Consider the following 27879-nt stretch of genomic DNA (forward strand, 5'->3'; position numbering starts at 1 on the left):
CATAGAGAGAGAATGAATGTAAGCTCAGCTTCCAAGACATGAGGGATTACGGACATATACCCCAGAGCTCGATCTACCAAGGTCAGAATAGCTTCTTATCGTCCTCAAGGCAACCCTAAGTTTTTAAAGGTTGTTCTCCATTCTTAATCCCATAACAAACTATGAGGTAGAAAGGGTGAGTACATATGCTCATTTTACAGATGAGAAAAACTGATCCTTAAGAACTACAAGGCTTGGGACTCAAGCAAATGGGATACTCTCTATCCAAGAGGCACTAATTAGTGCATAGCATAAACAAAACAGTCTGTTCAGACATGGGTTGCAACTTCTGTGTCAAGCGCTTGGGAGACCAGGGAACATTTCACTTCCTATTGGTTTAAAAGGGGGGCAGGGAGGAAAAAAGATCAGAAAAGACATCATGATCATTAAAAACAAAGTTAAAAATGAGTCCAAAACTACAGAGAAAACAAATACCCTTTGGATAAAAGGAAGGCTGACTTCAATTTTTAGTGCTTAGACAAAAGGAAAGCTCATCACCCTGTCAATCACACAAAGCCCTTGATTTAAGCTGAACGGCAGCTCTGACATTATAGCTTTCCTTCCACCACCTCACTCAAGCTGAAGCATAAACATTCCTCAGGAAGAGGGGTCTTACCTAAAAGCACTATAGTTACAACCATCCCTAGGGGCAACACATAAGGTCCCTGGTATAAAAACCGCATCAGAAATAGTAACTTTGAACTAAGTCATAAGAAGAAACAGTAAAGTGTAAATGTATGATGGCATCCAAGTACTTCTTGTGTGTGTGTGTGTATAAAACTTTAGATAAGAAATTAAATGCTCTGAACTCATCATGACTGTCCATTTTCAATAAAGCATTTATAAAATTATAGCAACCACACTGAGAAAGGGATTGCTCCAACAGCACTTCCTGGCCCTTTTATCTTTGGCCTCTCCGCCTTTAGGAAATGGGGAGTTCTACTAGTGGTGCTGTGCTCCCAGAGCACACGAGGACCCTCCATGAAGGGAGTCAACCTGCAAGGGACGCAGCATCATGGACTTCAGATATGCTACCAAGAAGCACCTGCCACGTCCTGCAGATGTACCTTTGTAACACTGCAGTCATTCAAATGGGTACCACAGGAGGCTCCAGAGAGTTTATTAGCATCATTTAACCCACTAGCCAATAGTGGTATTACTTGGGATTGCACGTTCATTACATAAAAAGAGCTTGGGCTTACAGGACATACTCCCACAGGAGAAAAATGGTTGGTGGCTTCCACAGAAGCAGCAGATAGCACTGGCAGACAAGTAAAGGAACACTCTAGTTAACAGAGAGAATATCTCAAAACCACACACACACACACAAAAAAAAAAAAAAAAAAAAAAAAAAAACCGCACCTCCCCAACGAGGTCTAGGAAGCCACTTGAACTACTTGCTATGTGAGCTACATTTCCAGCTTAGCCTCGAGGCCTAATCCCCTCCTGTGCGAACCTGCACCTCACCTAGTCACAAATCTGAGAAATTCCAACAAAGTAACCTCACTACTCTCTATGGCAGTGTGCAAAACTTCCAGACATCTGTAAACACCGTACATTTTACTTTTGGCACAGGGGAGGGCTTGCAATGCCTTTATCTTCGAAGCACAGGCTCTAAACACAGTAAGTTTCATCTTTTAGCAAAGGTAACCTCAGTCTTGACAGTGTGTGCGCACACGCACACTCATGAAAGAGAGGAACCATCAAACTCAATTCTTCTCTAGGATACAGGTCCGAATAATTTAAATATATAATGGGCTAAGTTGAAAACAGATTCACAGTATCTACAGCCATGTACTTTCACATAACTGGGGGGAAGCGAGAGATTAAATTGCTGGTTAGGAAGTTTCCTTTTAAAAGTAAACCAAGAAGGTAATCTTAATTACAATAGTACAGTAGAGCTCAAGAACAACAAATTTTCATTAATGATTTTCAAACCAGCCAATATTGCACTGAATTGACACAAATAATTAAGACCATAAATTTTTTCAAGTCACATAGTGTAACATACATCTAAACATACACAAATTGTAACTAAAACTCACTCTTGTTAAGCTTGGCAGTAAAGACTGGCAGTTTAGAGGCTGACCTAGCTAGAACCCTATCCACTGTTCCAGCCTACAATTGGAAACCTATGCTATCCCTAGATTGGACTGTGGAGATGACCAGACCAGTACAAAAGCTTGGTCTAAATTTAGAGTCTGATGTAAGTACATTTTAAATACAAAAGCATGTCAATTGCTGTTGAGTACACTGGAAAGGAAACGAGTTAACAATGAGACAGGAAGTATTTTTGCTGTGATCTAAAAATATTTTTCCTAAGGATTAATCATCTCTGCTCTGAATTTTTGTTTAAGAAATCATTTGTAAAAATATTAATCTCAATGACAACTAAAATAAGAAACTCAGTGCCAATATGGTAAGATTTCAGTCTATGGCACAGTGTGGCAGAAAACATTGAACTCCAATGACACCTGCTTGAAAAGATCCTCTCATCCAAGTTTTGTTGTTGGGTGTTTTTTTTTTAAAGCACAGCTTATTGATATTTAGGGTTTCCTTACAATGTTCAAATGAAAACATTTGAAAACTGAAATGAAGAGGAGACAAACCAAACAGCATGCTGAAAAGCAAGGTAAACTGACAGTCTCCAGAAAATCAGAGCTTATGTTTCTGTAATTAAAACAAACCAATGAATGGTGGTGGTGATCTTATACTAGTAAGCTCTGAAGACTTCACAAACTGTGCCTCATTTTAGGGACAGTAAAAGACAATCTGTACTCTGGAGGCAATAAAAAAAAAAAAATTTGAAATAAACCAGGTAAGCATGGGTTCAACTCAAAAACACATTCACAGCACTACAAAACAAAAACCAAAAACAAATCTTCTAGTCTTCTAGAAAAAGTACTTAGTGCTAAGGAGGGCAGTGAATGAGCCAGAAGAGGAGGAAGGCTGAGTAGCCCCTCAGGCTAAGGATGAACCAAAATTAGCATTTCGTATCTACAAAACATAAATAAAATGTTTAATTCTTAAGTTTTCTGGGGTTTTTTGTTTAAAAAAAAAAAGCTTATAAGGGATCAATGAACAGAATACAATTGCAGATTTCCAATCCAGTTTATAACTTAAAAAAAAAACCATTTGACTGGCAAAAGAAAAGAGAAAGCTATTAAAGTATTAAGATAAAGAGTGGTGGAGGAAATTAACTTTAGGAAGTTTCAGAGCACTCACCATATTCTAGCAACACATTTTCCTCCAGTGGCTAGTATTGCTTCCTGGGAAAACAGTGCATCCTTCGGGATGCTTTGCTCTCCAGAAAGCAGCAACAATGGGGAAAATGGTTTGGTTCCAATGTACACCTTACTTATTCTCACAAAGCAAGAGGTAATATGCGGATTGGCCAAGACTGGCAACACCGAACCCCCTCTTGAGATAAAGTGTTCAGTTTGTTTCCTCTGAAGTCTCTCATTTTGGCTGTAAATCCACTTATATGATTTTAGCCATTCCAAATTCCACATGCACCACCTTTAAAGTAGTTAACAAATTATGACAAGGCTAACAAGTATTTCTCGAAGATTAGCCAGCAGACTCCCTCTAATTTGAGGTCTACCACATGTCATTTCACTTCTTGTACAAAGGGACTGAATATGTGAGTGCATTATAGTTTTTTAAAAAATGAGTAATTTAAAGAAAACTTTGTTTCTGGAAAATAACTATGGTAATGGAAAGTATTCTGTTGCCTACTTTAGTACCTACAAAAACAGGAAAGAAAAAAAAATCTTTCCTTTTAGAACAAGGATTCTGAATGCGTACTCTATACAACACTTGAATAGGAACTTGTGTTCAGGGGATTGGAGCCCTTTGAACCAAAAACCTAGGTGATTCTTATGACCACCCTGCTAAATTCAAAAGCCCTAGGGCCTTGGTCTGCAAAATTATACATTCACATCCCTGATAACACTTGAACATTTTCCTCAGTATATCCCTGGGGCTGTGCCAAGATGTTCCCATGAGTTTAGCAGATCGGGATAGCTATAAAGAAATCCACGTTAAAAAAAAAAAAAAAGAAAAGAAGAAAAGAAATCCATCTGAGCTGGGAATACGGCTTAGCGGTAGAGTGCTTGCCTTGCATGCCTGAAGTCCTGGGTTCGACTCCTCAGCACCACATAAACAGAAAAGGCCAGAAGTGGCACTGTAGCTCAAGTGGTAGAGTGCTAGCCTTGAGCAAAAAGAAGCCAAGAACAGTGCCCAGGCCCTGAGTTCAAGCCCCAGGACTGGCAAAAAAAAAAAAGCTATGCCAGAGGGGTATTGCTGTTATTTATTCTTCATCTATTAAGCTGAACTAAAACAAGTAATGTTTTCTGACTTAAGTTTAGTCTGATTTGGCTGAACTGTTTGTAAATGAGAACAGGCTTTGCCAGCTTATACAACAGGACTTTTTCTAAAATCAGCTAAATCTACAGCCCCAAGGCTTTAATAAAATTTTTTTAAACTTCTGCAACATAAAATATATCGAATGGTTTATCCTTTGTAAGTACTTAAATTTTAAAAACTTAGATATCAAAGGCCAGGCACCATAGTTCATGCCTGTAATCCTAGCTACTCAGAAGGCTCTGAAGATCATGGTTCAAGGCCAGCCCAAGCAGGAAAAGTCTGTGAGACTATTATCTCCAATTAATGACTAAAAGTCCAGGAGTAGAGCTGTGGCTCAAGTGGTAGACCACTAGACTTGAGCTGGTGCCCTAGCCATGAGTTCAAACCCCAGGACCAGCCTCCTTCCCCCTCCCCAAAAAAATTAGATGTCAAATTAAAAATGTGCAAATGGAAAGCTAATCCAGGGTGAGAGCCAAGTTACGGTTGAAGGATGGCCTAAAAGGAATAAAGTGAACACTTTGGGTTGACAGAAACATTCTGTAACTTGTTTGGAGTGCTTAGTCCTCAAAGGAAACACTCCACCACATGTTAAGTCTATCTACAGTTTTTAAATGTGCAAAAGATTACAGACAATTGTCTCAAAAACATTTTATCAGTATGTTAGCAAAAATGTTTGTAAACTATTGTACTTAGGCATGTGAAGGAAATCCTTGTATTTCAAGACTTGTTTTTAGTAGATGGTTATCCATACCTGTAATCCCAGCTACTTGGGAGGCTGAAGCAAGAAAATCAAGAGTTTGAGGCCCATTTAAGAAACATAGTAAGGCTGTAACAATAAAAGGGTGTGACAATGGCAAAGCATGTGTTGGAGGCCTTGGGTTTGATCTCTAGCATAACAAAAACACACAAAGAAATAATAATAATAAAAATAAATAAATAAACCTGTGTTCCAGTTTTTCTGAACCAGGTGGTCTCATTTCAACAGTGATCAGGTAAGGAGGTTTTCTCTGTTAGCCTAGCATTTTTTAAATAACTGTCTTGGATCCTGACAACAGAAGAATGTAAAGTAGGATAGAGAACAATTAACTAAACAAAGGGTTAGTTTCAAACAACTTGGTAAGTGAATAAATGAATGCATTTTGGTTTCTACTGATATCTGTTTCCTTCCAAATCATTATCTCTGGAGGGACAATGAAATGCCTTACATATTATACCGTGTTCATATAGTCCCCAAATTGACCATCTAGTTATAAAATATTCTTAAATTTTGTGTAAGATTAGAAGCAAAAATGACCCAAAACAGAGATGTTTACATGAGCAAATGAACACATACAGTGGGCCACACTGAGTAGAGAGGCCCAATATTGATTGATTTACTTTTCTTTGGAGACAGTCTCACTGTCCTAGACCCTGTAATTCTCCTGCCTCTGCCTTGCAAGAATACTGATGTTTTGCTGAATGACTTAATCCTCTCTACTTTTCTACAACTGATTCAGCTATGCTATAAAAACCTTAATAACCAACTGTATCTCTTTCTTGCAAGTAGGGCACAAAGCCCCAGTCTTCTTTAGTCTTCTGGCACACTGAAAACAAGTGGTAAGATGGCTTGTCTTCCCATGGATAATGTTCCCATCTCGTGGTCTTTTCTCACATAGGCTACAAGGCTTCAAGATATTCTGGCAATCCTCCATGCTTTCTGTATCTGTTCTGTGCTCTGAAAGGTTATCTGATAGTTTTCCCAGGCTTGAAATAGTCTCTTGGCTTTCAGAACTGTGAGCCAAATCCAAGAATTCCACTGAGTTACAGGGGTTAAAAAGTTTGGAATTTTCTTCTTTTACATAGACATCTTTAGGTCTAACAACTGGAGCTGAAATGGTTCTTCGACAATCAGGGACATCAATTCCTTCATTTTCCTTCTTTTCAGGTATGGCAGAGATATCAGATGTGGAGAAAGAATGAGTTAATAACTTAGAACAGTCTGAATACCAATCCTTCCTCAAGGCCCAGCAACGAAAACAGTATCTCTTGCTTGGAGAGTTAAATTTCTTACACTCAGTACACTGCCACTCATCCTACAAAGAGGCAAATACAGCCAATTAATATCCATTTTATGGTAAGCTAACAAAGAGACGGTAGGCTATCACTTCACCAAGCTAGTGATGGCCTAGATATTTCAGGCGGGAAATGAACAAATCCTGCAGCCACGTGGAAGAAAGTCTTTAGGAGTTTCACACTTGCTTTCTTTTCTAAGCATAATTATTCCTTTGCCCAGAAACAGACAAAACAAATAAAAAACAGGTAGTATGCTCTCTCCTAATAATTAATACTTTAAAAACTTAGCAAAGAGGAAGCTAAAACTAAAATGAGACTTTAGAATTATTTAGTTTTACTCGTGCTTTCTCACTACTTCTGGGACCATGTGTAGCTAATTGCATGACTAAATCACACCCTCAAAAAGCCAATGTCTTTGTCTTTGAATGCCAAATCATTTCCCCCTACTTTTCTATAGTCAGTGAATTTCAAATCTGTGCTTGATTTTAAGGTAGCTAAGACTTAGATCACGTCATGCGTGCTTAATGTGCCTTTGGTTAGATCAATGATTTGACACATGCAGACTTGATTTCTTTCAGGATGAAGGCCAAACACTTCAAGTTTAGAAGTCAACTCAATTGCCTACACTGAAAGAAAGGCAGGGATATATGGTCATTTGTTAAACTATGTTTTCCAGTGAGCCACAAAACAAAAGTTAAAAGTATAACAGTACACAACTATTCAACTGGCATCAGTTTTTTCTTTTCTAACGAAACATAAAATAACAAAGCTTACTAACCTCCATAGCATCCTTATTTGATGAAATACAACCTATTGGCACAACAGCTGTTCTGTACCCAAATAGCCCTAGATGTCTGATTAAGATGGGAACGTGTATCTCAGCTATTTACATTATGGTTAAGAATACTTACTGGGGGGCTGGGGATATGGCCTAGTGGCAAGAGTGCTTGCCTTGTGTACATGAGGCCCTGGGTTCGATTCCCCAGCACCACATATACAGAAAACGGCCAGAAGTGGCGCTGTGGCTCAAGTGGCAGAGTGCTAGCCTTGAGCAAAAAGAAGCCAGGGACAGTGCTCAGCCCCTGAGTCCAAGGCCCAGGACTGGCAAAAAAAAAAAAAAAAAAAAAAAAAAGAATACTTACTGGACCAGTATGTTCCATTTTATTACTTAGCTATAAACAGGCAGGTAGGTCATTTGCAATAAATTATCAAAAAATAATTGGTCAACAGCAGTACAGAGTGGGGGGGAATTAACACCAGAGAAACAAAAAATGCCTCTCTACCAAACCAGCAAAATGAAAACTCCTTCCTACCTACTCCCTATCACTTTTCTCCCAGTTACCTAAATGAAAGTAAGCATAAAGAAAACTAGAAGGAAATAGCATAAGAATTTTGAAGGGCTGGGAATGTTGCTTACTGGCAGGGTGCTTGCCTAGCATGCATGAAGCCCTGGGTTCAATTCCTTAGTACCACATAAACAGAAAAGCTGGAAGTGCAATGTGGCTCAAGTGGTAGAGTGCTAGCCCTGAGCAAAAGAAGTTCAGGGACAGTGCCCAGGCCATAAGTTCAAGTCCCAGGACTGTCAAAAAAAAAAAAAAAAAGATTTTGAGCTAGACTTAAAATGCCAATGGTAACATATTCACACCCATTACCTGACAGCTTACTAACTAATCTCTAATAGTCCTCCATGAATATTAATCTGCGTGGAAACTAAACTTTTTGATTTGGTTCTTAAGAAAATATTGGAAGAAATCCTTTTTGTAACTGACAGAGTGTTTCAGACCCTAGTTCTATCTATCCCTGGGATACAGAGGTGCTTAGTGGGGAAAAGCAGGGTCACTTTGAGTAACTCTATCTCTACTGTGTTATGACCAAAAAGTTTGGTGGCAGGGACACAGGCATTTTTGGGTCATCCTTCTCCAAGTAAGGAAAGAACAGATCAAATTATCCCTTTGCCTTCCAAAATTCCAATAAAAACCTCTAACAAGATACGAATGATCCAACACCTCTTAGCAACTAGGAAAAGTGGATAGAAATGGGGAAGACACCATTCTTCAACACAAAGAGGCTGCTGGGACTACATCACCTAAACATGTGGCCAATACAAAAGAGTTTTAGCTGGATAGTCATACCTCAGAGGTAACTTCTATATCAGTATCACTACTTAAGGACTTGGAGTCCTCAAAGTCATCATTTTTTACCACTTCAATCACCTGTGAAGGCAAAGACATCTCATTAGTATGGTTTACCTGTTTTAGATGAAGGACAGAATAGCTTCAATTTAAAACTCAGAGGGGCACCAATGGCTCACAACTGTAATCCTAGCTACTCAGAAGGTTAACATCTGAGGATCACAGTTCGAAGCCAGCCCCGACAGGAAACTCCGTGAGACTCTCATCTCCAATTAACCACCAGAAATCCAGAAGTGGCACTGTGGCTCAAGTGGTAGAGCACTAGCCTTGAGATGAACAGCTCAGGGACAGTACCCAGGCCAGCACAAAAAAATTAAAACTCACTTCCTGCCTCCATTGCTAGCACTTAAAAAGAACAGGACAAGGCCTCTGGGTGCTTACCACAGGCTATGACTGTATAGAAAGAGGAGGCCGGGCTGGGAATGTTGCTTAGTGGTAGAGTGCTTGCCTAGCATGCATGAAGCCTTGGGTTTGATTCCTCAGTACCATATAAATAGAAAAGGCCAGAAATGGTGCTGTGGCCCAAGTGGTAGAGTGATAGCCTTGAGTAAAAGAAGCTCAGAGACAGTGCCTAAGCCCTGAGTTCAAGCCCTAGGAATAGCAAAAAAGAAAGAAAGAAAAAAAAGGAAAAGAAAAGATAAAACAAAGAGGAGGCAGGGTAAACCTGGCCCTTATTACACCTCAGCCCAGGCCCTGTCCCTGGTCTGAATTGTGAATAGGGGAGACATAAGCTGGGGAGAAAAAGAAAAAAAAAAGAGAGAGAGAGAGCACACAAATGGAAGACACATACTTGGCTGACATTTTAGTAGCACAAATGATTTGAAAGCACCCATGGTTACCGACATTCCACATTCACAAGAAAGAAGTGTCCCCTTTTTTTTTTTTGTTTTTGTGCCAGTACTGGAGGTTTGAACTCAAGGCCTTGTGTTATTGCTTGGCTTTGCTACTCAAAGCTGATATGGTACCACTTGAGCCACAAATCCACTTTTGGCTTTTTGGTAGTTAATTGGAAATAAGGTTTCCTGAACTTTCCTGCTGGGTTAGCTTTGAACCTCAATCCTCAGATCTCAGCCTTCTGAGTAGCTAGGATTCCAGGCATAAGCAACTAGCAACTGGTTGAAAAGTGTACAAATTTAAAACTTTAAATAGTGAATAATATCAAAACAGACTATGAGCTGTTAAACAGAAATGTTTTTATCATGGGAATCTAGATAGATGTGAATGATGAAAACTAGGCATTTATTTAGAGTTTTACTTTTCACATTCAAAAGAGAAAAATTAAGTTATACTCTGGTAGCCTTACAAAAAGCTGTCCACACATGAGAAAATTTAAATTTAAAAAAGGGAGTATGTTCTAAATATTTTTTGGGGGGTGGGGGCAGTCCTGGGGCTTGAACTCTGATCTGGACACTGTCCCTGAGCTCCTTTTGCTCAAGGTTAGCCACTTGTTGCTTTTTCTGAGTAGTTTACTGTTATCTCCAAGTAGATAAAATAAGAGATAAAACTCTCACAGACTTTCCTGCTCAGGTGGGCTTCGAACTTCAATCCTCAGATCTCAGCCTCTTGAGTAGCTAGGATTATAGGTGTGAGCCATTGGTGCCTGGCCTGATCTCCAATTAATCACCAAAAAGTCTCAAGTGGAGTTGTGCCTCAGTGGTAAAAGTGCCAGCCTTGAGTTCAAATCCCAAGACCAGCACACACACACAAAAAAGAGGAAAATTATGTGAGCAATTTATTGTTTAAAGAGATACAGAAACCTAAGAATATTATACCATAAACACATAAACAGAAGTTTTCTAAACATACCTTTTTGTCATTCACTTTCCCTACTTCTGGTTCCGAATCAGCAGCTCCAACTTTTATTCCAACACCTAATTGCTCTGATACAGACTCATTTAAAAACCACAAATCATCTGTAGTGTCTGAAACAATGGCAGTACCTATATCCTAACAGAGAAAAACAAACATGAGCTCCTATAGTTGATGGCTCCTCACCAATATTCAGCAAACACAACCAAACTCAAAATTTAAACTGCTGACACTCCATCTCCAAAGAACATCTCCTCTTTCCTCAACAGATACGTAAGTATTCATTCAGCAGGTCTTTTCTTGGCAAGTGCTATAGTTAATCCGGTATTTAATTAAGAGTACCTGGCAAAGAATTTCCAAAAGAAAATGAGGTATAATTTCCAAGACACATACTGATGAGTTTAAAAGGAAAGGACTCACAGTGGCTTAACTAGAATGCATCCTCATTATTCCTCTCCACAGGTAAGAATTTAGAAAATACTACATTATTCTCGCTTTAAATGATCAATGATTGTTTACTGAAGAAATATTGATGGTAAGGGAACCTTTCATCCTGACACATCTGAACAGTTTTGCTATGACATTCAGGTGGACCACAAATTCATAATCTTCCTCAACTTTCCACATATTTGCACCCACACATGAAACCACATTTGAACTGTTGAACAAATTTAAATGTATGGAAACTCACTTTTTTCATTCATCTATGGGTAAACACACAATAAATACATATAAAAAATATAATCATTAAGCCACCAGTGTCCAGCAAAATTGTTTTAAGGGGGAAGAATGAAGGAGATAAGACGGGGGATGTGTTTGGAGTTCACAGTATAAATACAGATGCTCTAACAACCCTTCTGCCTAAAAATAACTTTGAAAGTATAGAATGATGTACAAAATGACAAGTGAAATGAAGAATATAAATTAAGATAAAGAAGTAGGAGATTCAGGAGGATGCTACGTTAGTTAGGTTTTGCAGGGCCATTCCTTGTAGAAGTCCAGCTACAAATGTGAATGGACCTCACTGGAGCAATATAGCATGACATCCTGGTAGCTAAGGATAACCTCTCTAAAGAAACTGCATTTGAGTCAAGTCTGAAATCAGGAAGAGGAAATAAAAGGATTTGAGAAAACAAATTTGTTCTTTCCCAGAAAGTGAAAGAATAAATTTAAGTTGCCTGAGAGAGAAAAGAATTTTGGGTCACAAGTGTGGTGTCTGAAATGCAAGCATTAAATAACAAAGAATGATAGGAGGAGAGGCAAACCATGGCAAAAGGAGTCTAAATTTTATTCCACTCTTTTTTTTGTTTTGTTTTTGCCAGTCCTGGGGCTTGAACTCAGGGCCTGCGCACTGTCCCTGGCTTCTTTTTGCTCAAGGCTAACACTCTGCCATTTGAGCCACAGGGCCACTTCTGGCCTTTTCTATATATGTGGTGCTAAGGAATCAAACCAGGGATTCATGTATACAGGCAAGCACTTTTTGCCACTATGCCATATTCCCAGCCCTCCACTCGCTTTTTTAAAGTCACTGAAGAATTGTAAACATGCAGTGATATAATATCCATTTAAAAATTACTGATGGTAAAAAAAAATTTTTTTTTAAATAGAAATACTAGTGGTAACCCAAACCTTTTGCCTTGACTGTCCAAACATTTTTGCTTTTGCTTTTGAGTCATTTGCACTAAGTAGCTCAGGAAGGCCAGGAATAAAGAGCTCAGCTCTTTTATAACCTGATATGGTTTGTGACAAAGCAAGATCTCCATGATGTTTGACTAAAATACTGGGTAATTTATGAGAAAGAAAAAGCTAGGGATAGAATGTTTAGTAAAGCCAAGTTTTATTTTGTTTTGTTAAATCAAGACTTTATATTAAAGGGGTATGGCTCAAGTGGTAGAACACTCTCCAGGAAGTGCCAGGCTCTAAGTTCAAACCTCAGTACCTCCATAAGAAACACACACTCACTCACACACACACACACTCTCACACACACACACACTCAATGTCAGGAACTCCGGGCTGGGAATGTGGCTTAGTGGTAGAATGCTCTCCTTGCATGCACAAAGCCCTGGATTCAATTCCTCAGCACCACATAAACAGAAAAGGCCAGAAGTAGCACTATGGCTTAGGAGGTAGAGTGCTAGCCTTGAGCAAAAAGATAGTGCTCAGGCCCTGAGTTCAAGCCCCAGGACCGGCAAAAATAATAATGATAAAAAAATGTCAGGAACTCTAAAAAAGTAGATGTTAAGCAAGGAGTTCAATATGGAAGTTAGGCATCAAGGAGCAGAGACATAGACCTCGGTATCATATATACAGAGTAAGCCAAAACAGTCAATAAGAATTCTTAAGGGCTGGGGATATAGCCTAGTGGCAAGAGTGGCTGCCTTGGATACAGGAGGCCCTAGGTTCGATTCCCCAGCACCACATATGCAGAAAACGGCCAGAAGCGGCGCTGTGGCTCAAGTGGCAGAGTGCTAGCCTTGAGCAAAAAGAAGCCAGGGACAGTGCTCAGGCCCTGAGTCCAAGGCCCAGGACTGGCCAAAAAAAAAAAAAAAAGAATTCTTAAAGAATATAACATGATCAAGAATACAAAGAATTTTACTTTTTTTTTTGGCCAGTCGTGGGGCTAGAACTCAAGGCCTAAGCACTGTCCCTGGCTTCTTTTTGCTCAAGGCTAGCACTCTGCCACTTGGGCCAAAGTGCCACTTCTGGCCTTTTCTATATATGGTGCTGAGGAATTGAACCTAAGGCTTCAAGTATACCAGGCAAGCACTCTTGCCACTAGGCCATATTCCCAGCCCCAGAATTTTACTCTTCAAAACAAAGTGAGGGGCTGGGGATATGGCCTAGTGGTAGAGTGCTTGCCTCGTATACATGAGGCCCTGGGTTTAATTCCCCAGCACCACATATACAGAAAATGGCCAGAAGTGGCACTGTGGCTCAAGTGGCAGAGTGCTAGCCTTGAGCAAAAAGAAGCCAGGGACAGTGCTCAGGCCCTGAGTCCAAGGCCCAGGACTGGCAAAAAAAAAAAAAGAATGCCAGCTGAGTAAGTAAGTGAAGCAAATACAAGGCCCTGAGTTCAAATCACAATGCAGAGGGTTGAGGGAGAGAGGTAGAAGAGAATGGAGGATGTCGTTCCCATTCAAATGTGAAGTTTACCTGGTTTGTCTGTAAATCAGTTGATCCATTACTTCTAGGCGTACAGTTGTTTCTCAAATTTCCTAAAAACCACCAAGGCAGGCCAGCTACATCCCATTCCTCAAAATCAAGTTCCAGCCTAGATGTTTCATCTTGAGTTAAATTTCCTATCAAATCTTCATCTACAGAAGTCAAAGGAAAATAATAATATATGCTTAACACTTAAGACCCAATGCTTACTCTTATCCGGAGTTATGTAACTCTAACCAGTCTGTTCATCACCTTTATAATAGCAATATAATTTTTTTAATTGAACTCTGAGGGCTGGGAATATGGCATAGTGGTAGAATGCTTGCCTTTTATACGTGAAGCCCTGGATTCGATTCCTCAGTACCACATACACAGAAAAAGCCAGAAGTGGTGCTGTGGCGCAAGTGGTAGAGTGCTAGCCTTGAGCAAAAAGAAGCCAGGGACAGTGCTCAGGCCTTGAGTTCAAACTCCAGGACTGGCAAAAAAAAAAAACAAAACAAAAGAAGAACTCTAGGTCTGGGCACTGTCCCTGAGCTCTTCAGTTCAAGTCTACCACTTGAGCCACAGCTCCACTTCCCATTTTCTGGTGGTTAACTGGAGCTAACAGTCTCTTGGACTTTCCTGCCTGGGCTGGCTTTGAAACATGATCCTCAGATCTCAGCCTCCTGAGTAGCTAGAATTACAGGTATTAGCCACCAGTGCCCAGTTTGTTCGTATGCTTTTAAGCATCATATTGAGTAGAAAATAAAGACTTGCATTTTAATTTTAAAATTATACCTTTAATATTATATAGACTAAAAAGTTCTAAAGCACATAAGTAGTCCAAAATTCATTTTATGTTCAAATGCTTTTGTAAAAAACAATATACCATAATAAATTGATTCAAATTTAATTTAAACATTTAGAGGGCTGGGGATATGGCCTAGTGGCAAGAGCGCTTGCCTCATATACTTGAAGCCCTGGGTTCGATTCCCCAGTACCACATATACAGAAAATGGCCAGAAGTGGCGCTGTGACTCAAGTGGCAGAGTGCTAGCCTGGAGCAAAAACAAGCCAGGGACAGTGCTCAGGCCCTGAGTCCAAGGCCCAGGACTACCCAAAAAAAAAACAAAAAAAAAACATTTAGAACAACTTCAACAACTTAACCATACCTAACTAGCTGGCAAAGATCTGGTGACTACTGGGCTTTCTACTACTAGGCTTGACTACAAGTACATATATTTAATCATGTTTGCAAACTTCAAAATCTATAAAATTAGTCTTTACTTCAAAAGGTCAAGACAAAACATTCCAACCAGCCAGGTACTAGTTGCTCATTCCTATAATCTTAGCTTATTCAGGAGGCTGAGATCTGAGGATCTAATTCAAAGCATGAGCAACGAAGTCCATGGGACTCTTAATTCCAATTAGAACTAGTTTTGAGCAAAAAAGACAAAGCACCCAGGCCCTGAGTTCAAGACCTAGTACTAGCAAGAAAGAAAGCCTAATTAAATCAAATGTATACAGGGCAGAAGGGGGGGGAGAGACAGAGCACTTAAGAAAACGAGGATAAGAAAACAAAGTCTCCACAGCCTTAATCCAAAATTACCTCCTCTAGAATTTCTGCATTTATGCTGTGAGATAGGTATCGTGGAAATATCACCTTCTTCAGTTCGTTTCCTGGAACTGGGCTTTCCCTCTGCACTTTGCTGAAAGAAGGGAGAGAGGTGTCTATCAGTGCAGTAGAAATGACTGAGACCAGGGGATGTAGCAGTTCCATTCTGGCTCACCAGTTAGTGTGCAACACAATGGGTTATGCACTTGAGAGAGAACTCTGGATTTCACAACCAGTCATCAAGTAAAGCTAACATAACACGTCTTCTCAATCTCTATGAAGAGAACAAACTAAGAAAATCCCATACATGGGGAAAAATAGAATGCACAAAGGCCCAAATATACTTTTTTAAAACAGATTACCTATATAAAACCACTTGCCTACTACAAAATAGCACAATCCAGAAAACATGTGAAACTCTCACCACAGATTATTTTCCCATGTCCGTGAGGGAACTTTATAAAATTGCCTGACATAAACTTAACTACAACAGCCTAGTAAAATCTAATAAAGTAGTTTTCCTAGACATTTATGTAAATACACAATCTGAAATACACACACACACACATCCACACAGGCAAACACAAACCAAAGAAAGTGCAACTGGAAGAACTGAAGATCAGAAGTGCTACATCCCGAAGAAAGGTTCAGAGACTGGAACTCTGTTATGAGCAGAACAGAGAAGGTTCACTCTGTCCCTGGTCTGTGAACTCCCAAGAATCCTTTCTCGTTAAATTCTTACTGTACTGAGGGAAAGGCCTTGGGAGTTCAAGATCCATAGGTACAGAGAAGGGGCCACTCTGTACAACAAAAGAAGTCACCATGTGGTGATTTTACCTTCAGTTGGTCTTGACTTGGAATATCCATACTGTGATCCTGTGCGAGAGCCAGAGTCTGAGCAGCATCTGGATAGCAAGTAAAACAAAAGGAAAACCTTCCCTGGTAATAACCATTCTTTCCACACAAACAGGACCACAGCAAACAACCCTGAAGCCAGGTTTGGTCCCTGCAGACATACTTCTATATGTTAGCTAGAAAAGGCTCTCGTGTGCAAGAAGGTAAAAACCAAAACTAATTTAAAAAAAAAACAGAGACCAAGACAGGCCATGTTCAAAACAATTCCAAATTATAACCTGGAAAAAAAGTGCAATGACAAAAAAATGTTCTTCATAGCAAGCTTTCAATTTTTTAATGCAAAAAGCGACTCCAAGCAGAACCAAATTTACTCAACTTACAACAACAAAAAATATTGGGCCTTTTAAATTTAATTTGTATTTTTAAGTGTTAAGATTTAAGATATAAAAACCTGGAATTTTTCCCATTTGTTTCATGAACAGTAATAGTTCCTTAAGTAACCTGCATTCTATGTGTCCCACCATCTGAATGTAGATTGGAATTTTTTTTCACAAGCCTCATTTTTTCCACATACTATAAATACTTTTTAAGAAGGAAGAAGAACCAGATAAAGTTTTTCTCAAAGCCAATGAAAAGCACAGAAAAATATAACCTAGCTTACAGAAATTCTTAAGATATTATATTAGCTGAAAAGACAAATATTTTCAAGCACTTGGAAATTTTTCAGCAGAACAAAAGATAAAAACTCAGCTTCAGAAAAGAACGAGGCTGCAAAGAATTTAGGAACTTGAACAGTTCTTTGCATGAAGCTATGTGTAAAACACACTTCAATAAATCTGTTTTGGATCAGGTCCATCAGCTACTACCAGTTCCAGAGTTAAGACATTTAGAGGAAATACCATCACCATCTAAAATGGATTATCAGAAAAATAATACAGATTTTACACTGGTCTGACCATTCTAGACACCAGTGGCTCATGCCTGTAAATCCTAGCTATTCAAGATCTGAGTGGCTCAGGGTCGAGATCTGAGGTTTGAGATTTAAAGCCAGCATGGGCAGAAAAGTCCAAGACACTCATTTCCAATTAGCCAGACAAAAAGTGAAAAGTGAAGGTATGGCTCAAGTGATAGAACATCAGCCTTCAGTGAAAAAGCTAAGGTAGAGCAAGATCCAATATCAGCACAAATATACACACACAAAAATGAAACCAACAAAAAAAAACACCTGACAATTCAGCTGTTTAGCTCAAAGAAAACTTGTTTCAAAATTTTAATAAGGAATATTATTTTTAAAGTATTGTTATGGCTAAGTGAACATATTAATAAGTTCAGAGACAACATTTTCTGATCACAGTAATCATCATTTAACTAATATAAAAGGTTAGGTCAATGTTAGCAGTTCTTTAGTAAAGCAATTCTATTGTTGTCATCTATATTATCAAAGCCTTGCTGCCTCACTTTCCCTTTAAATAATGACATTTTTTTTCAATCATCAAAATAAAGTTCTAGCCTATATGCAAAGATGTAAAAGGTCCCTAGGCGAATTTTCTTGGGCGTAGGCCATGTGGCTACTGTATATGTTTTTGGTACACTGTGTATTGTATATATGTCTACCTGACCTAGGGAAGGGAAAGAAAAACAGGGTGTAAGATATCACAAGACATGTACACACTGCCCTACTATGTAACTGTACCCTTTTTGCACAACACCTTGTCAAAAAAATTTTGTTTAATTAATAAATTACAAAAAAAAAGATGTAAAAGGTCTAACCTATTTGCAAAGCATCATGAAAAGCACTTTTCTATGTTACTAAGATACACTTTGAACATTTAAATAATTATCTAGCTATTCAGAACTCTTATGTCTCCTACAAAAATTAAGTTTCTCAGCAGCATTGCAGTAGGCATAACTTTAGGTTTCTTAAAGGCTACCTGACATAAAAAACAATTGTATCTAAGCAGTCTTACAAGCCCATATTGCAGACAATGCTGGGAGTATGTCAGAGCAGGAGAGCCACAAAGGTTAGCTCTGCTGTGAGGATCAGACAAAAGACCAAAGCCAGGTCATTCTCTAAAACTGTGGCTAGATTTCTAACACAATATTAAAACATGGGATTAGAGAACAAAGAAAAGGAATGACTTTGAGACACAGAGAAGAGCTTAGGCAGAATTCAAGGTCTTGAGACTTGGGCTGGGAATATGGCCTAGTGGTAAAGTACTCATCTCATATATATGAAGCCCTGGGTTTGATTCCTCAGCACCACATATATATAGAAAAAGCTGGAAATGGCTCTGTGGCTCAAGTGGCAGAGTGCTAGCCTTGAGCAAAAAGAAGCCAGGGACAGTGCTCAGGCCCTGATTTCAAGCCCCAACTGGCAACAAAAACAAACAAAATCAAGGTCTTGAGACGGTAAGACTAAGGGTGTAATATTAATGTTGATAGAAATAATTGGCAACTCATACTAGATTTGTGGGTAGAAAAAGAAAAAGTTAAAATAAAATTTTAAAAAACACTTCTCAATTTCCAATGGCTAACCACAAGGACCAATACAAGGGTAAATTAGAGCAGGTAACCAACCAATCAGCGTCAGGTGGCACCGTTTCCTGGTGCTGAACTATGGCATGTCAGATGCTGCCATTTGGGAATCAAGGTAATCAGTAGACAGGAACTCTGTATAATCTTTTTTAAACTTTGTTATTATTTTTGTGCGTTTTTGTAGACAACATCTTGCTATGTAGCCCTGGCAGGCCTTGAACTCATCATCTTTCTGCCTTGGCCTCGAGAATGGTGAGATTCATCAGGTACATATGATCATTCTGGCCTTTTACCACTTAAGTCTGAAATTTTTCAAAATGAAAATTTAAATGAAGATATTCACAGGGAAAATATGTCCAAATAAATTGGGAAGGGGAGACTGTTACAAGCAAGGGTTAAGGAGACAATGTATGGCATAATGAGCAGAGCAAGGACTAGTCAGTCAGAAATCTCTGCTCTACCCAATTTACCAATGATATTGGGCAAATCATTCATTCTATTTGAAAATCCTGTTTCTGTATCTCCAAACTAAATACCTCACAGGCTAGTTGTGAAGATGGACTGAACTATTTGATACAGAACTGTGTGATGTAGCTCAATGGTAAATTACTTGTCTCCCTTGCTTCCCATGTACAAGGCCTTGGGTTCAATACCTGGCACCACTACCAAAAAAGAAAAAAGAAAAGTTCTATAAAATAAATGACATGTTACATTGTGCAGAGAAAGTACAAGAAAGAAAATGAGAGAAAAATGATAATTACATTCACTCCAGATATCCAGAGAACTACCCAGAAAACAAATTAATCTAGAAAAGTAGATCAACAATATAAAAATTATAAACTTCTTCATGTATTTTAAGCCATCCATGACTATCCTAAGAATGCATATTACTTCACAAATAACTAAATTTCAATAAAAATTTCTCCTTCAAGTAGAAATCCATGGCTACAAATGGCTCAATGAAAAAAAAAAAAGGCTTCAAAAATCAATGTAGGGGGGCTGCAAATGTGGCCTAATGTTAGAGTGCTTGTGTAGGATGCATGAAGCCCCAAGTTCCATTCCTCAGCATTACACATACAGAAAACGCTGGAAGTGGGGCTGTGGCTCAGGTGATAGAGTACGAGCCTTAAGCAGAAAGAAGCCAGGGACAGTGTTGAGGCCCTGAGTTCAAGCCCTAGGACTGGCAAAAAAAAAAGTCAATGGAGCCAAGTGTCAGTGGTTCACACCTGTAAGCCTTCCTACTCTGGAACCTGTGGTCTGAGGACTGCAGTTCAAAGCCAGCCTAGGTAGGAAGCCCATGAGACTCTTATCACCAACTAATTACCAATAAAAGCTGGAAGTCGAATTGTGGTTCAAGTGGTAGAGTGACAGTCTTCAGCACAAAAACTCAGGGACAGCACCCAGGCCGAGTTCCAAGCCCTGGGACTGGTATACACACACTTTAACAAAAATCAGTGGCTCCTGCCTACAACCCTAGCTAGCCTGCACAGAAAATTCTCAAAAGTCATCTCCAATTAACTAGCAAATATGCTGAAGTGGAGTTATGACTCAAGTGGTAGAGCCACCAGCCATGAGGACAAAAGCCAAGGTTGAGCTTGAGCTCAAGACCCTGAGTTCAAGCCTCAGTACAAACCAAAATACAATAAAAATAAAGCAATGTAAATTCCAAAATCATGCTTCAATGTGAGCCAAATTTCTTTTTCTGCTATGAGAAGATCAATCTTCAGTGGGAAAGGATTATTCCTAACATATTTATTCAGTAAACATAATCAATCTAAAGAGATCACATACTTGGACTTTCTTCCTAGGGCTATGTTACTTAAACTCTAATTTGAAGCTGACAAAAGGACTTCATGGGGGCTGGGAATGTGGCTTAGCAATAGAATGCTTGTCTTGCATGCATGAAGCCCTGGGTTCAATTCCTCAGCACCACAAAAACAGAAAAGGCCGGAAGTGGAGCTGTGGCTCAAGTGGTAGAGTGCTAGCCTTGCAAAAAGAAGCCAGGGACAGTGCTCAGGCCCTGAGTCCAAGCCCCAGGACTGGCCAAAAAAAAAAAAGCACTTCATGTAGGAATCGAGAGACAAAATTTCACTACTTGGACATAAATGAGAAATGGGTTAGAATCTAGTTCAAACTATTTTATTCACCTATCTCTACCACACCACCATTTTGAAACTATTAGAGTCCAAAGCAGCAATTTACTGCAGTTAGTAAACTAAATTCAAAGGACAGTATTTAAAAGGTCTGGAATAAAAAGGATAGACAAACTGACATTTAAAAAACAGATTACTAAAATCATTAGGTGAAGGCTGGAATTGTGGCTCAGCAGTACAGCCTGCCTATCAAGTGTAAGGCCCTGAGTTCAAATTCCAGTACCATAAAATGTGTATGTGTGTATACATAGATGCATCATATATACATATATATACACACCATTATGGGCAAGGGTCTTAGAGAACCTTTATAATAGATGGATCAGACTGACACTACTAGAGCTCACAGAATCTTAACACAACTGAAAGAAAGGAGGACAAACAGACCTTACATGACTGATGTGATGAAATGGAAGTACTAAGAACCATCTATGAAGATCTCTTGGCAAAGAAATGTAAACTTGAATCTATTCAAGCATTACTAGTTTACCAAAACTAGGGAGGACAAAGAAACAAGTTAAACAATCACAAGGATACAATGCGTGAAATTCTACCAGATAAATGATCCATCATTTCTCAAGTGGTAAGTGACAATGAAAACAAAAGGAGTCTCCACATGACAACTGGGTTACTATAGTTAACCTACTGTGTATTCAAATGGCTACAAGTGAGGACTTTTAATACTTCTGACACACACAAAAAATATCTGAGGTGACAGATAGGACTAATTCAATTATTGCACATACATTCTATACATGTGAAATAGGTGGTATTCCATGAATATGTGTAACTATTGTATGTCATTTTTTAAAGACAAAGTTTTATTATTTAATAAAAATGTTAAGTAAACCCAAATCAAAAAAACACACAAAAAGAAGATAGTTAAGTTTTGTAGACTGAAGACAATTATGACATATTATCAGCCAAATATGATATGTGGACTTTGGCTCCTGACTAGAACAATCCAAAAATAAAAGGTATTTTTGAGGTAACTGGGGAAGACTTATTAAATAGAATTATGGAATATTTATTGTGTTATTACTGAATGCAATAATGATGTAGTTTTGTTTGAAGGAAGAGTTCTGATTTGTGAGATGTTTTTAATGTCAATATAAACAAGTATGATCAAATGTTTATAATTACTAAGTCTTAGGAGGTAAGCATCTCTAGTCTCAGTATCCAATGTTTATCGTTATTAAGTCTATAAGGTAGGCATCTCTATTCTCAATATGCTTTCACAGTGAAAGATTTAACATAACATTCTGTATGACAAATTATAACCCTCCTAGTCACACAGAAGATAGCATTCCATTTTCATTTCAATCCCCCTTGCTTTCCCATCATTTGCCCCTTAAACTCAAAGCTGTGATAATCAACTGAAGAAATATGTGACATACCTGTGGTAGAGGTGGGTAACGTGACAAGATTCTTTCTTAGCATATCATAGAGAGGGCTGTTAAAGAAATTAGAAAAGAAAATTAACAACCCCAAATGCCATTCTAAAGACAGTAGTGAAGCTGTAAAGCTGGGTGCTGGTGGCTCACGCCTATAATCCTAGCTACTCAGAAGGCGGAGATCTGAGGATCATGGTTCAAAGCCAGCCCAGACAGGAAAGGCCATGAGACTCTTATCTACAATTAACCACCAGAAAATCGGAAGTATTACTGTGTCCAAGTAGTAGAGCATTTTAGCCTTGTGCTGAAGAGCTCAGGGACAGTGCCCAGGCCCAGAGTTCAAGCCACACAACCACCTGGAAAAAAAAAATGGATCAAGGAAGTAGAGATGTGGCTCAAGTGGTAAAGCATCAGCTGTCAGAAAAGAAAAAAAAAGATCAATTTACATTTTATTTCACTAACAGTAACTCAATGGAGAGATTTCCTTTGAAAGCTTTTCCTTCCTTCTAAGAGTCAAATTTTACATTTACATTGGGAAATAAGAGTGGAGGAGATGAGTAAGGGGATGATGAGTAAGAGACAAAAAGTCCAAAAGAAAGAAGTTATGAATCCGGACACAGATAGTTCATGCCAATAATCCTAGCTACTCAGAAGGCTGAGATCTGGGGATTAAAGGTTGAGTCCAGCCCAGGCAGGAAAGTCAGTAAGACTTATCTAAGATTTAATCCCAATTAACCACTAAAAAGGTTAGAAGTGGAGCTCTGGTTCAAGAGGTAGAACGCTAACCTTGAATGCACAAGCTCAAGGACAAGTGTCCAGGCCCTAAATTCACACCTCAGTACTGGCATGTGTGTGTGCATACTCACACAAACACACGTGTACGTATGCTCACACACACAAAGAAAGCAGTGGTGAGTAGGCTAGAGAGAGAACACTGGCTTCTCAATTACTAGTTGAACTGGACAAAAAAAATGACTATATGTCCCATAAAACTGGAGGTATTGGGCAGACTTGGCTCCACTACAATTGTTATTGAACTCATCATCAGCCTCAAACTGCCCAGCTACATCATTTAAAAACAACATCCTTCTCATCAGCTCATTCTTCCCCTCTCTACTACTAGGTCTGGACCTAGCTACATCAATCAAGCTCCTACCCAGGACAGGACACATCATCTTCAATCTGAATCTGTCCTTCAACTAATCCTTTGTGACCAACTGCGTTTCTTCAACTCAGTTCAAATTTTACTCCCTCAGGAACCCCCTTAGCACTCTAAATCCTACAAAGCTCCTGCTTTATGTTCCTCTTTTTTTGTTTTTGCTTTTTTGCCAGTCCTGGGGCTTGAACTCAGGGTCTGAGCACTGTCCCTGGTTTCCTTTTTCCTCAAGTCTAGCACTCTTACCACTTGAGCTACTGCACCACTTCTGGCTTTTTCTATTTATGTGGTGCTGAGGAATCAAACCCAGGGCTTCATGCATGCAAGGCAAGCACTTTACCACCAAGCCACATTCCCAGCCATCCTCTTTTTTTATAGCACTACCACAGTGAAATTCTGCCAAGCATGAGTGTGATTATTTGAATGAGTGTGGTGGAAGAGTATCTCACTACTCTCTAAACTCCATCTAGTCAGAATTCTAGTCTTGCTCACTACTGTACTGCCAGGGCCTCACTGGCTACATAATGTATGTAGGCCATTAAAACACTCGACTCAAGAAATAACCACTAATAACTTATGGAGATCTACAATTAGGAATAAGCACTCAAAAACAAAACACGCAATCCTTCACTCTTTTTACCTTGGATCTTTCACAGAAAAGCTCTCACGTCCTAGTAGTTCTCCCAAAAGATCTCCACCACAATATACCATATGCTGCTCTTGTTGATCATAAAGCTGCTTTACCATTATATACTGGCCTAGATAGTGCATTACCTGCATGGGAAAAAAAACAAACACCATGAAATTATCTGTGCAATTGCTCCTAATTCAATAAATTATGAGTAAGTAAAGCAGTTTCTAGAGAAAAGGAAAACTGCCCAAGCCTGTAAACTGACAGTGTCCAAGGGTCTACAACAAGATAGTCACTACCAACTACTAGATTCATCCACTCATTATCTGTCCACTCATTATCTTTCCGGTCATTTACAAGATACACACATTTTATTAACAAAACATCTGATAAGGAAACAAGGTAATGATTTACTTAGTGTCTCTTTAAGAGTTTTCTTACCAGTCTAAATGAAAGGAGTATGTTTTAAACCATGGTTCTTGCATGTAATCCTAGCTACTCAGAAGGCTAAGATCTGAGGATCAAGGTTCAAAGCCAGCCTAGGCAGGAAAGTCCGTGAGACTCTTATCTCCAACTAACCACCAGAAAACTGGAGTGGAGCAATGGTTCAAGTTGTAGAGTGGTAGCCTTAAGATGAACAGCTCAGGGACAGTGCCCAGGCCAAGTTCAAGTCCTACAATGGACAAAAAAATAAAATAAAATAAATGAAGGATCTGGGGATGTCCCTCAGTAGTGGAAAGTATATGAAAGGCCTTGGGTTTGAGTTCCAGCACAGCAAAAACAAAATAAAAACAAGGGAGAAAATATGAGAATGGTAATAGAAGGTGAAATGCCTCCAGATTGTTTGAGAGGCATAATGGATTGAGAGAGCAATAATACTAATAGGTGTGGATCTTCTAAGTGCCTTAAAAAAAAAAAAAAGCAAAGCCAGCCAGGAATTAGTGGCTCACGCCTATAATCCTAGCTACTCAGGAGGTTGAGATCTGAGGATCATGGTTCAAAGCCAGCCCAGACAGGAAAGTCTGTGAGACTCTTTGTTTTTTGTGGGTTTTTATTTTGCCAGTCCTGGGGCTTGAACTCAGGGCCTGAGCACTGTCTCTGGCTTCTTTTTGCTCAAAGCTAGCACTCTACCACTTGAGCCACAGCGCTACTGCTTTTTCTATATATGTGGTGCTGAGGAATCAAACCCAGGGCTTCATGTACAAGAGGCAAGCACTTTACCACTAGGCCATATTCCCAGCCCTCTGTGAGACTCTTATCTCCAATTAACCACCAGAAAATTGGAAGCTGCATTCAAGTGGTAGAGTGCTAGCCTTGAGCTAAAGAGCTCAGGGATAGCACCCCAGGCCCAGAATTCAAGCCCCACCACTGACAAAAAAAAGAAAAGAAAAAGCCAGAAGTGGTGCTGTGGCTCAAATGGTAGAACACTAGGCTTGAGCAAAGGAAGCTCAGGGACAGCAACTAGGCCTTGAGTTCAAGCCCCAGTACCAGCACCAAAAAAAAGAAAAAAGAAATGAAAGAAATCTGGGTGCCAGTGGCTCATGCCTATAATCCTAGCTACTCAGGAGGCTGAGACCTGAAGAACATAGTTCAATGCCAACCCAGGCAAAAATGTCTGTGAGATAATTCTCTCCAATTAACCGCCCCCCCCAAAAAAAACCAGAAGTAGAACTGTAGCTCAAGCAGTAGAGTACTATCCCTTAAGAAAACCCCTTAAGAAAAATAAATAAATAAATCACCTCGGGCTGGGAATATGGCCTAGTGGCAAGAGTGCCTTGTATACAAGAAGCCCTGGGTTCAATTCCCCAGCACCACATCTATAGAAAACAACCAGAAGTGGCACTGTGGCTCAAGTGGCAGAGTGCTAGCCTTGAGCAAAAAGAAGCCAGGGACAGTGCTCAGGCCCTGACTCCAAGGCCCAGGCCTAGCAAAAAAAGAAAGAAAGAAAAAAAAATCTCAGGGACAACACCTAGGCCCTGAGTTTAAGCCCCAGGATGGACACACACACACTTGAAAATCTTATTCATTCTATTTAGAAAGGATTAGGTTTCTATTCTACATTTTCATCCTAAGTCTTGTCCACTTAAGAAATTCAATTTGCCTTTATAAAAAAATTTTAAATGCTAAATGTTATCTAAATGCAAAAGTGTTTAAATTAACTCATAGTGCTCAAAGATTATCTGACATAGTTGGGCTGGGAATATGTCCTAGTGGTAAAGCACTCATCTCATGAAAAACTACATCAAATTCCTGCCTAGCAGCATAACTTGTAATAACTAATGTCATCTCTTAATCTGTATATCTTACGTTTTAACTCTCAGATCAAAGAATTTGAGGTTAATCCTTATCACTTCAAAAGGAACCATAAGAAAGGGATTAACATGAAGTGACAATCTTTAAGAAAACAAAAGTTGTTTCTCCAATACCTCAGAAGTAGAAACTCCTCTCTCAGCACTGATTTCAGCTTTGTGTTTGCTGGCTTCTATATCTCAAATGCTCTTAAAACACTATTTTCTTTGATGGCTTACCTCTTTTACAGTGAACATTTCACCTTGTGCGCCTGCTGCTTGGAGTATCTTCAAAAGTGGCGGTTTTGGTCGTACCTGATGCACACATAAAATAAATCTGCTATTTACCTTTCAATTAAGATTTGTAGCTGAGTGCACTTGGCTCACACCTGTAATCCTAGCTACTCAGGAGGAGTTCGCAGCCAGTGAGGAGACAAATCCCCCAGAGTCTTATCTTCAATCAGGAAAAAAAAAAAGCCCTGAGTTGAAGCCCCAAGACCAGCATAAAAAAAAAATTGTTTTTAAATCTCCTAGCCAGGTGCCAGGGCTCATGCCTATTATCCTAGCTACTCAGAAGTATGAGATCTGAGGATCATGGTTCAAAGCCAGCCCAGGCAGCAAAGTCCATGAGATTTTTTTTTTTTTTTTTTTTTGGCCAGTCCTGGGCTTGGACTCAGGGCCTGAGCACTGTCCCTGGCTTCTTTTTGCTCAAGGCTAGCACTCTGCCACTTGAGCCACAGTGCCACTTCTGGCTGTTTTCTGTATATGTGGTGCTGGGGAATTGAACCCAGGGCCTCACGTATACGAGGCAAGCACTCTTGCCACTAGGCCATATCCCCAGCCCCGTCCGTCCATGAGATTCTTATCTCCCCTTAACTAGCAAATATTAAAAAATGGAGCTGTGGCTCAAGTGGTAAAGCACAAGCCTTGAGGGGAAAACAAAGCTCAAGGGACAGCGTTCAGGTTCTAAGTTCAAGCTCTAAGACTAGCACACAAAAGTGTTCATGCGCATGTGTGCGCTCACGCGCGCACACACACACACACACAAACATAAAGGTATCTTTTACTTTCTTTTGAAGATTAAACAAAAAAAGCAGACAAAAGTAAACTATCCAGGTATCAAAGTGTGCATGAAATGCCATTCCAGAGGCTGGGAATATGGCCTAGTGGCAAGAGTACTTGCCTCATATACATGAAACCCTGGGTTTGATTCCCCAGCACCACATGTATAGAAAACGGCCAGAAGTGCTGCTGTGGCTCAAGTGGCAGTGTGCTAGCCTTGAGCAAAAAGAAGCCAGGGACAGTGCTCAGGTCCTGAGTCCAAGGCCCAGTACTGGCAACAAAGAAAGAAAAAAGAAATGCCATTCCAAGCTAGCTATCAGGAGAGTTGAGTAAGGCAAAAAACTGGAAGCTTCAACAATAAACTAGTAGTGACAACCAACAAGGAGGCAGCTATTACTATTTAGTAACACGTACATACTTCACACCTCTGAACATATCCTGAGTATAACCCTACATATAACTCTAATTAAATTATCAGTAGATAAGAAAGCTCTAGAGCTTTCTAAGTGGTGGCTCACATCTTAGCTACTCAGGAGGCTAAGTGAGATCTGAAGATCAAGGTTCAAAGCCAGCCAGAAAAGTCTGT

The 27879-nt window shown here is 39.5% G+C and overlaps 1 protein-coding gene, 1 long non-coding RNA gene and 1 pseudogene across 6 annotated transcripts in view; 2 read left to right on the top strand and 1 right to left on the bottom strand.

The window, feature by feature from the left end:
- Positions 1 to 4720: 4720 nt before the first annotated feature.
- The window catches only part of Mdm4 (MDM4 regulator of p53), a 31228-nt gene continuing 8069 nt past the window's right edge, over positions 4721 to 27879 (bottom strand). For 2 of the 5 annotated variants that reach the window (XM_048357141.1, XM_048357142.1), the window contains exons 3-11: positions 26472 to 26546; positions 23953 to 24086; positions 22160 to 22215; positions 16057 to 16124; positions 15214 to 15313; positions 13617 to 13777; positions 10458 to 10598; positions 8592 to 8672; positions 4721 to 6479 (exon numbers count right to left, since the gene is read on the bottom strand). In XM_048357141.1, coding sequence (XP_048213098.1) covers positions 5904 to 6479; positions 8592 to 8672; positions 10458 to 10598; positions 13617 to 13777; positions 15214 to 15313; positions 16057 to 16124; positions 22160 to 22215; positions 23953 to 24086; positions 26472 to 26546 — 1392 coding nt within the window. In that variant the 3' untranslated portion in view covers positions 4721 to 5903. Of the gene's footprint in view, positions 6480 to 8591; positions 8673 to 10457; positions 10599 to 13616; positions 13778 to 15213; positions 15314 to 16056; positions 16125 to 22159; positions 22216 to 23952; positions 24087 to 26471; positions 26547 to 27879 lie in introns of those variants that run through there. The other 3 variants (XM_048357143.1, XM_048357144.1, XR_007212549.1) reach the window with 3 other exon arrangements.
- Positions 9239 to 9381, top strand: LOC125360293 (annotated as a pseudogene).
- LOC125359414 lies at positions 17225 to 18599 on the top strand. Its single transcript, XR_007212550.1, has 3 exons — positions 17225 to 17605; positions 17838 to 18249; positions 18473 to 18599. It is a non-coding gene; the product is annotated as an uncharacterized LOC125359414 (long non-coding RNA).

This window comes from Perognathus longimembris, chromosome 11, assembly GCF_023159225.1.
Source record: "Perognathus longimembris pacificus isolate PPM17 chromosome 11, ASM2315922v1, whole genome shotgun sequence".
NCBI classification, from domain to species: domain Eukaryota; kingdom Metazoa; phylum Chordata; class Mammalia; order Rodentia; family Heteromyidae; genus Perognathus; species Perognathus longimembris.